Source organism: Leucopleurus acutus (genome assembly GCF_964270905.1).
Source record: "Leucopleurus acutus genome assembly, chromosome: 16".
Classification (NCBI taxonomy): Eukaryota; Metazoa; Chordata; class Mammalia; order Artiodactyla; family Delphinidae; genus Leucopleurus; species Leucopleurus acutus.
In genome coordinates, this window is record NC_139158.1 from 63,516,648 (window position 1) to 63,530,821 (window position 14,174).

Sequence of the window (14,174 nt, forward strand, 5' to 3'; positions counted from 1 at the left end):
TAGACACATTTTTTGATCATTCTTTTAATGAAGGTCTGCGAATGGCAAATTCTCTACATTATTTTTTCTATCTTAAAATCAGAAAGATGATTTTAATCTTATTTCTCAATAAAATAATAACATACATTTGTAAAGCAAACAATTTTAAGACTACTTCTCTAAAGGCTTTCTGGAATTCCTAAAGGAAATTTATCTATTTTAGAAAGAAAATTCCAAGGAATTATGGAAAACAACATAAAATTATCAAGTAGCCCCCTCCCCCTACAACACACAGTAATCATTCTGGTACAAAGCATTTTTTTTTTTTTTTATACAGCAGGTTCTTATTAGTCATCAATTTTATACACATCAGTGTATACATGTCAATCCCAATCGCCCAATTCTCATAGATGAGATAAAGAGGGTGTTTTTAAATTAATTAATTAATTAATTTTTGGCTGCCTTGGGTCTTTGTTGCTGCACGCGGGGCTTTCTCTAGTTGCGGCGAGCGGGAGCTACTCTTTGTTGCGGTGCGCAGGCTTCTCATTGCGGTGGCTCCTCCTGCTGTGGAGCACGGGTTCAAGGCACAGTAGTTGTGGCTCGCGGGCTTAGTTGCTACGTAGCATGTGGGATCTTCTCGGAACAGGTATCAAACCCGTGGACCCTGCATTGGCAGGTGGATTCTTAACCACTGCACCACCAGGGAAGTCCCACCCCTAAATATTTGAGCAGGTAACATCAAAGAACAAAGACTGCAGTTTACATACACGAACTACCTTGGGAGAAGAAAATAACCACTACTATTTTATTTCTGAATTCCTCTGCTTATAAATCTCATGCCCAGTTATTTCATCTCTGGCCTTCTAGGGAATACTGTTAAAGCATTTTACATCAGCCCTAAAATTTTCCTTTCTTTTCTTTTCCAGCTTTCTTGACATATAATTGACATATAACATTGTATATGTTTAAGGTACACATGATGATTGGACATATTATATACATATATTGCAAAATGATTATTACAATAAGGTTAGTTAACACACCTATCACCTCACATAACTATGTGTGTGTGTGTGTTTGTGTGTGTGTGGTGAGAGTATTTAAGGTCTACTCTCTTAGCAACTTTCAAGTATACAATACGATATTGTTAACTAGAGTTACTATGCTGCACAGTAGATCCCTGGAACTTAATCATCTTACAACTGGAAGTTAGTACCTTTGACCAACACCTCCCCGTTTCCCCCACCCCCCAGCCCCTGGCAACCATCATGCTACTCTCTATTCCTATGAGTTTGACTTTTTTAGATTCCACATATAAGTGAGATCATACGGTATTTGTCTTTCTCTGTCTGACTTATTTTACTTAGCAAAATGTCCTCAAGGTTCACCCACGTTGTCACAAATGCTCCATTAGCTTAAGATGTATACTCCCTGGTCTTAGTGATGTTAAATCTCTAATATGCAGTTCTTAATCCCTTAAGGGGGGTAATCAAGGACTCCTTGAGCACTGATAGCAACTATGGACTTTCTTCTTGGAAAAAATGATATAAGCACATACACACACAATTTTTCATACCATTTCAAGGGCTTTATAGACCCGTTAAGCCTATAAATGGACCCCAAATTAAGAACCCTCAGTCCAGATATTTTAAAAATCTCTTTGAGGTCTAAAATTCTAGAATTCACCCACTTTATGTTACTGATGACCAGAGCACAGAAAGGCAGACTGCTAATTCTGGTTCTATTACTTGGTAACACAAGTGAAAATGAACCACAAACAGACAACATCAATGGAATGCAGCCTTCACTCACCCCAGTCTAAATCCTCTCAGTGGCTCCCAGCCAGTCAATGAGGACTGCAGACAATTTTTAAAATAACCACATAGATAGTACACATGGTTAATCTGTTAACTCTCTCAGAATCCAGGAAAATGAGAATGGTCCCACTACACAATTCTCCTTGGCTATTACATATGGTTTTCAATAGGTATTTAATACATGCCAAATTTTCCAATTAAGATTGCTCTCTGCAGGGAAATAGAAACTACATTGGGAATCCAGTTTTACCTTGGATGGGCATAAGACAGTGAGTTAAAAGCTCTATTCATTTTCTTTTGGAAAGAAAAACTGGTGAAAAGAATGGAAGATTTTTTTTTTTTTTTTTGTGGTACGCGGGCCTCTCAGGGCCTCTCACTGTTGTGGCCTCTCCCGTTGCGGAGCACAGGCTCCGGACACGCAGGCTCAGCGGCCATGGCTCACGGGCCCAGCGGCTCCGCGGCATGTGGGATCTTCCTGGACCGGGGCACGAACCCACGTCACCTGCATCAGCAGGCTGACTCTCAACTACTGCGCCACCAGGGAAGCCCAGAATGGAAGATTTTTAAGGGTCTTCACTAATATAACAGTAGTTCAACTCCATTTACTCCAAAAAGTCTGAACCTGGATAGGTGAGTAGATATTAAGCCACGAAGATTAAGCTGACCTTTCTATATATATTAGTAAAGCTGTCTTATTGGTTTGGGTTTGGTCATTCCAGGGATGGCTGAACAAGCCAGAAGCTTCACTCCCACTTCTTAGGATTTTAAGACAGCTGATCTTTAAGTACATGACCTTTGATTTTTTGTGATAACAGAGATAATCAGGCTACCGAATTTCACTGGTTTTGTCCCACCCACTGACTACTCACCACAACTTTATTGAAGTCCTGGATTGCAAAATACAGGGCAATGGCAGTGAGTGCATCAGTTATCTGTCAAGAGAAAGAGATATAAAAGGAAATGACTCTAATTAGTACAGGAGTAATGGAATGCTACCAGAGTATGGAGTTTTGGGATGGTGATAGACTATCCAGTACTGAATTCTTACATTCAGGCAGAACCTCAACCCTCACTTTGACTACAAAGATAAAGCCTCTTCAGGGAGGTCTGACCAGAAAACTCTGAGGACTAGGACCCACTGAGGCTTACATCAGTTTGGTGTCCCACATCTGCTCTGTAATCGCAAGTTATTTAAGTTTTCTATAAAATGAGAATAATACCCACTGCTTTGCAGGCCTGATGCAGGTCAAGTACTTAGCGCACAGTAAGCCCTCAACAAGCCACAGCCATTATAATTATTAATGAAGACCTCAGTGGACCTCCTACTTGACCCAGATTTTCAACTCTAGATTAGACAAGTGTTTCAAATTTCTACACTCAAAACATAGCCCTGTTTTCTCAATTTTGAAGGTTCTTGCCCTTAAAGTCTCATCTGGCCTATGTCCTCTGCACAGAATGTCTTGGCAGAATGTTTAGGAAATTCCGGATGCCCTCTATACTGGCACCACAATTAAAGCCAATCATAGAACCCTGAAGCTATAAATTCAAGAATACATAGTCCAGAAATCAAATTTTAAAACTATAAGGAACTGGAACTGGTCAGATGCCAGAGACTACTCCTCACACATCCATAAAACTATCACAGTTCCATGAATTCACATTTAAGATAGCTTTTTGCTTTTATGTTCTGAGAAACTCCTCAGCTCCTAATATAGATTTTTTTCCCCTTAAAAACAAGAAGATAAAAGACTCTAAAATTAGGGCTTCTCTGGTGGCACATTGGTTAAGAATCCGCCTGCCAATGCAGGGGACACGGGTTCGATCCCTGGTCCGGGAAGATCCCACATGCTGCGAAGCAACTACGCCCGTGTGCCACAACTACTGAGCCTGTGCTCTACAGCCCGCGAGCCGCAATTACTGAGCCCGCATGCTGCAACTACTGAAGCCCATGCACCCTAGAGCCCATGCTCCGCAACAAGAGAAGCCACCGCAGTGAGAAGCCTGCACACCGCAACGAAGAGTAGCCCCCTCTCGCTGCAACCAGAGAAAAGCCTATGTGCAGCAATGAAGACCCAACAAAGCCAAAAATAAAATAAATAAATTTATTTTAAAAGACTCTAAAATTGGGCTTCCCTGGTGGCGCAGTGGTAGAGAGTCCGCCTGCCAATGCAGGGGACACGGGTTCGTGCCCCAGTCCGGGAAGATCCCTCATCCCGCGGAGCGTCTGGGCCCGTGAGCCACGGCCGCTGAGCCTGCGCTCCGCAATGGGAGAGGCCACAACAGTGAGAGGCCCGCGTACCGCAAAAAAAAAAAAAGACTCTAAAATTAAAAATACATACATATTGATTTTATGTGGAAGGTTACTTACCATAAATACCAATTCAGCATAGTCAATCAGGAAATGAAAGAGGTATATTATTAATGGAGTCTGCAGGAGAAAAACAAATACATTAAGTTAAAAGTTAATGTTATCAGCTTCCAGAGTACAGGGTGGGGAGGAGGCTATTCTGTCAACAAAAATCTCTTTCTTTCCTAGAATACTGTTCCATGCTAGTTTGCCAGCGTACATATGAGGGAGAATTATTTAGCATCACTTGAATCATTTTGTGCCACTGGGACTATCTGCTGAATTGAGTAAAGAGAATAAACAAAATCTAATATGTGTTAAATACCTGGTGAAGAGCTGTTTACACAGTAAAGGTATGAGGTGAATTTTAGTTTTAAGACATATATAATAGGCATGGGAAACTCCATAATGGACCAGGATTGCTGAACTCATAAAATAAAATGCAAAATGTTTTCCCTTCTTCTGTTCTCTGAGATGTTTTATATGATTAGTGTTACTTCCTCCTCAAACTGTTGGGAAAATTAACTCACCATGAAGCCATCTCAACCTCAGTTTTCTTTGAGAGAAGATTTTAAATTACAGATGCAATTTCTTTCACAGATAAAACACTATCCGGCTTTGCTATATTTTTCTTAGCCATTTGCTATTTTTTTCTTTTCTTATTTTTTTTCTTGGTTTTCTAGGAATATGTTCATTTCACAAGAATTTACAATTTTTTTGGCATAAAATTGTTCATAATATTTTATTTGTTAGTGTCTACAGGAACTATAGTGATTTTTCTTTCCCAATATTGGTAATGTGCATCTTCTTTTTTTTTAATCTTGACAAATTTTGCCAGAGATTTCTTAATTTTATTAGTCTTTCGAAGTACCAACTTTGGGCTTTAATGATTATTATACTTCTTTAATTTCTAAACTTTACAATACACAATTCTTCAAACTCTTCTGGGGATAATTACTTTTTCTGATGATACCTAGATCACTGATTTTTAGACTTTTTAAAAAAATTTCTTTGTTTATTTATTTATTTTGGCTGTGTTAGGTCTTCGTTGCTGTGCGCAGGCTTTCTCCAGTTGTGGCGAGCAGGGGCTACTCTTCGTTGAGCGGTGGTTTCTCTTGTTGCAGAGCACGGGCTCTAGGTTGTGTGGGCTTCAGTAGTTGCAGCACGCGGGCTCAGTAATTGCGGCTTGCGGGCTCTAGAGCACAGGCTCAGTAGTTGTGGTGCACGGGCTTAGTTGCTCCGCAGCATGTGGGATCTTCCAAGGCCAGGGATCGAACCCGTGTCCCCTGCATTGGCAGGCGGATTCTTAACCGATGTGCCACCAGGGAAGTCCTAGTCTTCTTTCCTAAAACAGTTGACCCTCGAACAATGTGGGAGTGCTAACCCCCACACAGTTAAAAAATCTGAGTACAGGGCTTCCCTGGTGGTGCAGTGGTTGAGAGTCCACCTGCCAATGCAGAGGACACGGGTTCGTGCCTTGGTCCGGGAAGATCCCACATGCCGCGGAGCGGCTGGGCCCGTGAGCCATGGCCGCTGAGCCTGTGCGTCCGGAGCCTGTGCTCCGCAACGGGAAAGGCCACAACAGTGAGAGGCCCACGTACCACAAAAAAAAAAATCTGAGTACAACTTTACAGTTGGTCCTCCATATCCATGGTTCTGCATCCTCAAATTCAACCAACCTCAGATTGTACAGTACTGCAGTACGTCCTTATTGGAAAAAATCTGCGTATAAGTGGACCTACCTGTGCAGTTCAAACCTGTGTTGTTCAAGGGCCAACTGTATAGTCATTCAAAGCAATACATTTTCCTCTGAGTATGGCTTTAGCTGCATCATATAAATTTTGATATGTTGTTTGATCAACATCATTCAGTTCAAAATACTCTAATTTCCCCTGAGATTTCTTCTTTAATTGAGACTATAGTGTAATTTCAAATTATTTTTATTTTCTTTTTATATTTTTGTAATGTATTTATTATTGTGGTCACAGAAAATACTCTGTATTATTTCAATCATTTAAAATGTGTTGTGGGGACTTCCCAGGCAGTCCAGTGGTTAAGACTCTGAGCTTGCACTGTAAGGGGCATGGGTTCAATCCTTGGTTGGGGAACTAAGGTCCCGCATGTCACGCGGCACTGCCAAAAAAAAAAAATGTGTTGTGACTTGCTTTGTGGTCCATAATATGGTCAATTTTGATAAGCACTCCACAAACACTTGAAAAGAATGTGCATACTAACATTTAAGGGTGTAATATTCTATGTATGACATCTAGGTTGTTTGTTAAGGATTTATTCAACTCTGCTATGTCCTTGTTGATATTTTTGGTCTGTTTGTTATATCAGTGACTGAGATAGTTAAAAATCTCCCTCTTTGACTGTGGATTTGTCTATTTCTCCTTTTAGTCATGTCACTTTTGCTTTATATATTTTGAAGCTATGTAGTAAGATGAATTTATGTGTAGAATTACTGTATCTTCTGGGTGTTGATCTTTTTATCATTATAAAATAATCCTCTTTACCTCTAGCAATGTTTCTTGCCTTAAAGTGTTCTTTATCTAATATTAGTATAGCTACATCAGCTGTTTTGGGGTAATGTTTGCATGATATGTCTTCTCCTATACTTTTACTTTCTACTTTTTCGTGTGTCCTAATATATTTAAAATGTGTTTCTTAAAAGCAGTATATAATTATTTTTTAACCCAATCTGATAATCATTATCTTTTAACTGGATTTTAGTCTATTTACATGTAATATAATTACTGATATATGTGTGTTTAAGTTTACTGTCTTACTATTTCATTTTCCATCTGTCCCATTTTCTCTATGCTGTTTTCTCTCCTTTCTTGCTTGCTTCACTATTTTTTATTATTCCATTTTCCCCTCTATTAGCTTGTTGGTTATACATTTAGCTACTATTCTTTGCGTGGTTAACTTATAGATTATGACATATGTCTTTGAGTTTAATTGAAGTATAATATAAATGATTACTTTTACCACTTCCTAAACAATAAAGGGACCTCTGAACACTTTAAACTCCATATAGCTTCTCTCAGCCTTTCCTGTTATTGTTGTTATAGCTTTAATTCTACATATATTTTAAAACCAAAATACATTATTATTATTGTTTTATCAGTCAATAATTATTTAGATTTACCCATATATTTACCTTTTCCATTGTTATTTATTCTTTCCTACATTCCATGAAACTGTCAAGGATCATAATCCTCCTGCCTTTTTGTATTTTTTTAAATATGAGTTTGCTGGCAATAAATGCTCTCAATTTTTATCTGCTTGGAAACCTGTTTAATTTGCTTTTATTTCTAGAGATATTTTACTTAGTATAGAATTCTATGTCAGTAGATATTTTCTTTCAGTACTGTAAAGATACCTTTTTATTGTCTTCTGGATTCCTTCTTTTTTTTGTTGTTTGTTTGTTTGTTTGTTTGTTTGTTTGCTGTACACGGGCCTCTCACTGTTGTGGCCTCTCCCGTTGCGGAGCACAGGCTCCGGACACGCAGGCTCAGTGGCCATGGCTCACAGGCCCAGGCGCTCCGCGACATGTGGGATCTTCCCAGACCGGGGCACGAACCCGCGTCCCCTGCATCGGCAGGTGGACTCTCAACCACTGCGCCACCAGGGAAGCCCTGGATTCCTTCATTTTTGTTGGAGGGTTAGTTTCCATCTTGTTTCTCTTTAAAGATAATTGTTCCTCTTTGGCTGCTTTTAACCTATTTTGGTTTTGAGCAGTTTTATTATGATGTGTGTTTTCTTTGAATTTATCCTGCTTGGGTTTACAGAGTTTTCTGAATTGAAATATTTCATAAGTTTAAAAAAATTTCAGCCACTAATCTCTTCAAATATTGTTTCTTTCTCATTCCGTCCCTTCGCCCATTCTGAAACTCTATTTGTATGTATGTTAAACCTTTTTACTTTTTACTGTATCTCATAGATTGCTTTTTTTTTTCCTCTGTTTTCTATCCTTTTCTCTCCAAGCTTCAGTATGGTTATTTTCTATCTTCCAGATCACTTATCTTCTCTTCAGCTTTGTGTAATCTGCTGTTAACCTTGCCTTTTGCATTCTTAATTTGTTATTATGTTTTCTAGTTCTAGAATTCCCCTTTGATCATTTTTACATATTCCAGTTCCCTGGTGTAATTCACTATCTTGTCACTTATTTTTTGAACATATCAATCACAGGTCACAGTCATTTTAAAGTCCAAGTTTGACAACTCCAATATCTGGATCACTTGTGAGTTTGTTTTTAGTGCCTATTTTTTTCTATCTTTTATTATGCTTGGTAACTTTTAATTGAATGACAGACACTTTGCAAAAGAAATTGTAGAGGTTCTGGATTTTCTTCCAGTAAGGGTTTCTTTAAGCTCCTGGCATGTATTGATAATTAGAATTGTATCACCTTAATCTAATTAGGGGTTAAGCTAATTAGAAGCTGGCTTCAGTCTTTGTAAGACTAGTCTATACATGGTCTACCCTCATTCTCTGAGTGTAGTCCTTTAGAGGACCCAACTAGAAGCCAAGTTCTTTGCCAGAGCCCTACCACCTTGGTTAGAAGTGCACTTGAATTTGTATTTCCCCAGCACCATTAGACTGTCAAGAGATCTGCTTAGATCTGTAGCCTCTTACCATCCAATTTCTGTTCTCTTTCTCTGCCCCCTCAGCCTGTGCCACTTACAAATTGGTAAATACATCAAGGAGAAAGCAGCTCAGACTGTCGATCTCACTTTTTGCAATTTCCACTCTGGGATCTCAGTCCTTCAAGTCCTGGTTATCTTGCTAATTTCCAATGCCATCAAACAGATGTTTTTTGTATTCCTCCTGCTTTTCTAGTTGTTCTAGGCAGGATGGTTGGTCTGCTATTACAAGCCAGTTCACCAATCCACCACACCAGAAGGAAAGTACATGACTTGGTTTTAGTGAGCCCATGCTGGTGACTCAGAAGCACCTCTTCCCAACTCCCAACCACATGTAAAAATGTGTCTAATGATACCGTAAAGGTTATTGACAGGTTTTTTCGTGAGATCATGCTAGTGTGGTAGAAAGAACAAGGTTTTGGGGTCAGACTCAGGTTTAAAACCAGGTTCCACTTATGTACCTCTGGGCAAGTTGTCTTCCCCTCTGAGCCTTAGTTTCCTCAGCTATAAAATAAGTAGAGTGACCTATTTCACAGGGTTCTTGGGAGAATTAAGTGGTAATATTCACAAAATACTTAGCATAGTGCCTAGCATACAGTAAAACTCAATATGTTAGCTACCTGAGATCAACTTTTTACCTCTTTTTGAAAACAGGGAAATCAGCTTTGCCTTTCAAAGTTCTAAAAGAATTAAACTTTTACAACTATCTACTAATGGATTCTTTTTTGCATTTATCTTTGTTTGTAAGAGGTAGCAACTTGATATTTATATTACCAATAGCCTGCTTTCAAAGTGTCTTGATGCTTCAGATAGTTTAGAATGGCACTAAATAGGTCTCAGAAATAACAGAACAAACCGTTCTCAAAAAGTCTATCAGCAATTGGGCTCACTTCCGTAATGAACTAACATGTACACAGTAGTTAGTTTAACTGCATATCATACTATTATAGAGAAGCATGCACTGAATATAATTTGTCTTTATGCTACATCTCCATTTAGGTGACTACTCCCAGTCAGGGTAGGGTATATATGGATAAACTCACAATTTTACTATCAGTACTTGACTAAACACAGAAAACAGAAACGTCTGTTGAAGGCAGTCATAAAATCTAACCTGTGGTTGCTAAATCACTTTTTTCTCTCCTGTGCAGATTTTTCTTCTCCACTTTCACATATTCTTACCTTTCCTTAAGAAATAGATAATAAAATCTGCTAAAGATTAAGAAAGAAACAATACAAAGCAGCAATGAACTTTCTCTCCAAAAGTATGCTTTTCATTTGGCTTGATATAATTTTATTTCTTTATAGTGTTTTATTACTTAGAAAAACTATATTAAAATATAGGTAGCTCTTGATTTATGAATGCTCAGCTTACAAGCAAATTAACCCATATTCAGGAATGAGGAGCAAGGGACTCTGAGTTTGAAGTCATCCTCACTACGCTCAGGGGAAGCAATTGTTCTTGCCCCTTAATTCAGAGTTTTACAGGTTAACAGTCCTAACGGGGTTACCTTAGACAGGTATAGAGAGTTAACATGCTTCTAGTAGCTAGAAATTCCTACCTCCGGCCTTTATCCCCCTTTACACACGTATGCACGCGTGCACACACGTGATGAGGAGTAAGAATGTATTTTAGGCTCCCTCACTGTATCCAAGAAAACATTTTCCCAGAGAAAAAACATTTTAAATGATGGTTAAGTGGCTAGATATAGCTCTTCCATTTATTCATTTGACATATTCTTTCTGAAAGGATTATTTCACATTTTCCCCTCTCCTCAACCTCCAACTTCTCTCTCCAGTTCTCACTTGTAGCCGACAATCTCATTTCTTATGTCACTGAGAAAAGAGAAGCAATTAAATGAGAACCACCTTATTTTCCCACTACCCAGTTGACCAACTTCCTCTATCTATATCTATATTCTCTACTTTTCTCTTATTAACAACGGATGAACTTCCTTTCTTCCTATCTAAAACCAAACCCTCCTTGGGCTTCCCTGTGGCGCAGTGGTTAAGAATCCACCTGCCAATGCAGGGAACACAGGTTCGAGCCCTGGTCCGGGAAGATTCCACATGCCGCGAGCAACTAAGCCCATGTGCCACAACTACTGAGTCTGTGCTCTAGAACCCACAAGCCACAACTATTGAAGCCTGTGCACCTAGAGCCTGTGCTCCACAACCAAGAGTAGCCCCCACTCGCCACAACTATAGAAAGCCCACACGCAGCAACGAAGACCCAACGCAGCCAAAAATAAAATAAATTTATAATAAATAAACAAATAAATAAATAAAACCAAATCCTCCACCTGTGAACTGGTGATCCTATTCCTTCTGGCCTCCTCAAAGACATTGCTCATTCAATCCTCTTTCTTACATCATCAACTTCTTTATCCACAGAATTATTCCCATCAGCATTCAAATATGCAGATCCTCATATTTTAAAAATCTTCACTAGCCATCTCCGCCCAGCTACCATACCATTTCTCTGCCCTCCTTTAGAGTAAAACTCCACAAAAAGGTTGTCTATACTCTGTCTTTCCACATCTTTCCCTCAGTGTACTTCGATCAGTCTCTTGTCCCTATACTCCAATGAAATTACTGTTGCCAAAGTCTCCAAAGTCTCAATTTTGGCAAATTAATCATCAATCTTCAATCTAAATTTTCTCAACCTTGAAATAGCATTTGACATAGTTTTTACTCCCTCCTTAAGCAATTACATGGTCATCTAGCGTCCATGAACATTCCCTTGATTTTCCTCCTTTTCAGCTATATTTGCTGGTTCCTCTTCCCCATCCCAACCTTGACGTATCAGAGTGCTCTAGGTCCTGGTATTATTTATGTTAATTCACTCCCTAGGTATCTTAGTTATCTATTTCTGTGTAACAAACTGTCCAAAAACTGAATAGCTTAAAACAACACACATTTATTATCTCACACAGTGCCTGAGAGTCAGGAATCCAGGAGTGGCTTAACTGGATAGTTCTGGCACAGAGTCTCTCATGAGATTGCAGCCAAGCTGTTGACTGAGGTTGCAATCTAAAAGAGCTTAAATATCTGCTTCCAAGCTTATTCATTTGACTGTTGGCAGCAATATTCAGTTCATCACAAAGGCTTCCTTAAGGTTGGTCATGACATGGCTTCCCCCAGAGCAAGTGATCCAAGAGGGAGAAAGTCTACAATGGAAGCTGCTAACTGGGTAGCTTTTGGGGAGATCATACCCCAAGACCAAAGGCCACTGCTAATTCCCTGAAATCCTGGAATGAGACCCTCATCTCCAGGTTGGCTACTCTACCTGAGAATCTACCTGCTATGACTAGGCTGACTACAAGGCCAATGTGGTGAAGGCTGGCTTGGCAGATGACTTTGAAAAGAAGTTTAATGCCCTGAAGATTCTCGTGCCAGAGCATAAATATACTGTCCAGGTGGATGCTGAAGAAAAAGACGCAAATGCTGTGCTGAGTTTTTGTCTCTCTCAAAGGCCAGGATTAAGGAATATGAGAAAGCTGGTGAAATACACAATTCCATTTGATCAGTAACCATTAAGGCCTTGAATGAAGTCTTCCTAGAAACCAAATTAGACAAGAAGTATCCCAAGTGGCCTCACCAGCCAACTAAGAATTTATCAATTTGAGTATGGGAGAAAGCGGTGGCCCTCATATTACAAACTCTGGACATTAAAAACAGTTATATTAGGGCTTCCCTGGTGGCGCAGTGGTTGAGAGTCTGCCTGCCGATGCAGGGGACACGGCTTCGTGCCCCAGCCCAGGAGGATCCCACATGCCACGGAGAGGCTGGGCCCGTGAGCCATGGCCACTGAGCCTACGCATCCAGAGCCTGTGCTCCGCAACGGGAGAGGCCGCAACAGTGAGAGGCCCATGTATCTCCAAAAAGAAAAAAAAACAGTTATATTAAAAGATAGAAAAGGGGGAGGGGTGAAGGAGGAGAGAAATAAGTGAGGGAGATTAAGAGGCACAAACTTTCAGTTGAAAATTAAAATGAGGGAATTCCCTGGTGGTGCAGTGGTTAAGAATCCGCCTGCTAATGCAGGGGACACGGATTCGATCCCTGGTCCAGGAAGATCCCAAATACCGCAGAGAAACTAAGTCCGAGTGCCACAACTACTAAGCCTGCACTCTAGAGCCCGCGAGCCACAACTACTGAGCCCACATGCCTCAACTACTGAGGCCCGTGCTCTGCAACAAGAGAAGCCACCACAATAAGAAGCCCGCTCACTGCAACGAAGAGTGGCCCCCACTCGATGCAACTAGAGAAAGCCCATGTGCAGCAACGAAGACTCAATGCAACCAAAAAAATTAATAAATTTGAAAAAAAATCCATGATTCTATTAAGAAAAGAAGGAAATTAAATGAGTCACAGGTATGAAATGTACAGCGTGGGGAATATAATCAGTAATTACATAATATCTTTGTATGGTGACAAATGACAACTAGACTTATCATTGTGATCATTTAAAAATGTATAGGGACTTCCCTGGTGGTCCAGTGGTAAAGAATCCGCCTTCCATCCACTAAGATCAGGAACAAAACAAGGTGGCCCACTCTCATCACTATTATTCAACATTGTTTTGGAAGTTTTAGCCACAGCAATCAGAGAAGAAAAAGAAATAAAAGGAATCCAAATTGGAGAAGAAGAAGTAAAGCTGTCACTGTTTGCAGATGGCATGATACTATACACAGAGAATCCTAAAGATGCTACCAGAAAACGACTAGAGCTAATCAATGAATTTGGTAAAGTAGCAGAATACAAAACTAATGCACAGAAATCTCTTGCATTCCTATACACTAATGATGAAAAATCTGGAAGTGAAATTAAGGAAACACTCTCTTTTACCATTGCAACAAGAAGAATAAAATACCTAGGAATAAACCTACCTAAGGAGACAAAAGACCTGTATGCAGAAAACTATAAGACACTGAGGAAAGAAATCAAAGATGATACCAATAGATGGAGAGATATACCATGTTCTTGGATTGGAAGAATCAACATTGTGAAAATGACTCTACTACCCAAAGCAAACTACAGAGTCAATGCAATCCCTATCAAACTATCACTGCCATTTTTCACAGAACTAGAACAAAACATTTCACAATTTGTATGGAAACACAAAAGACCCCGAAAAGGCAAAGCAATCTCGAGAAAGAAAAAAGGAGCTGGAGGAATCAGGCTCCCTGACTTCAGACTATACTACAAAGCTACAGTAATCAAGACAATCTGGTACTGGCACAAAAACAGAAATATAGATCAATGGAACAGGATAGAAAGCCCAGAGATAAACCCATGCACATATGGTTAACTAATCTATGACAAAGGAGGCAAGGATATACAATGGAGAAAAGACAGTCTCTTCAATAAGTGATGCTGGGAAAA

At 39.6% G+C, this 14,174-nt stretch overlaps 1 protein-coding gene and 1 pseudogene across 2 annotated transcripts in view; one reads left to right on the top strand and one right to left on the bottom strand.

The window, feature by feature from the left end:
• The window catches only part of PIGU (phosphatidylinositol glycan anchor biosynthesis class U), a gene marked incomplete at its 5' end in the record, with an annotated part of 110,448 nt that overhangs the window by 85,389 nt on the left and 10,885 nt on the right, over positions 1-14,174 (bottom strand). The window contains 2 exons of the mRNA XM_082858212.1: positions 2,666-2,728; positions 4,165-4,224. Of these exons, the coding sequence (XP_082714338.1) occupies positions 2,666-2,728; positions 4,165-4,224 (123 nt within the window). The remainder of the gene's footprint in view (positions 1-2,665; positions 2,729-4,164; positions 4,225-14,174) is intronic.
• LOC309972914 (ATP synthase subunit d, mitochondrial-like) lies at positions 11,965-12,417 on the top strand (annotated as a pseudogene). Its single transcript has one exon. The product of its transcript is annotated as an ATP synthase subunit d, mitochondrial-like (transcript).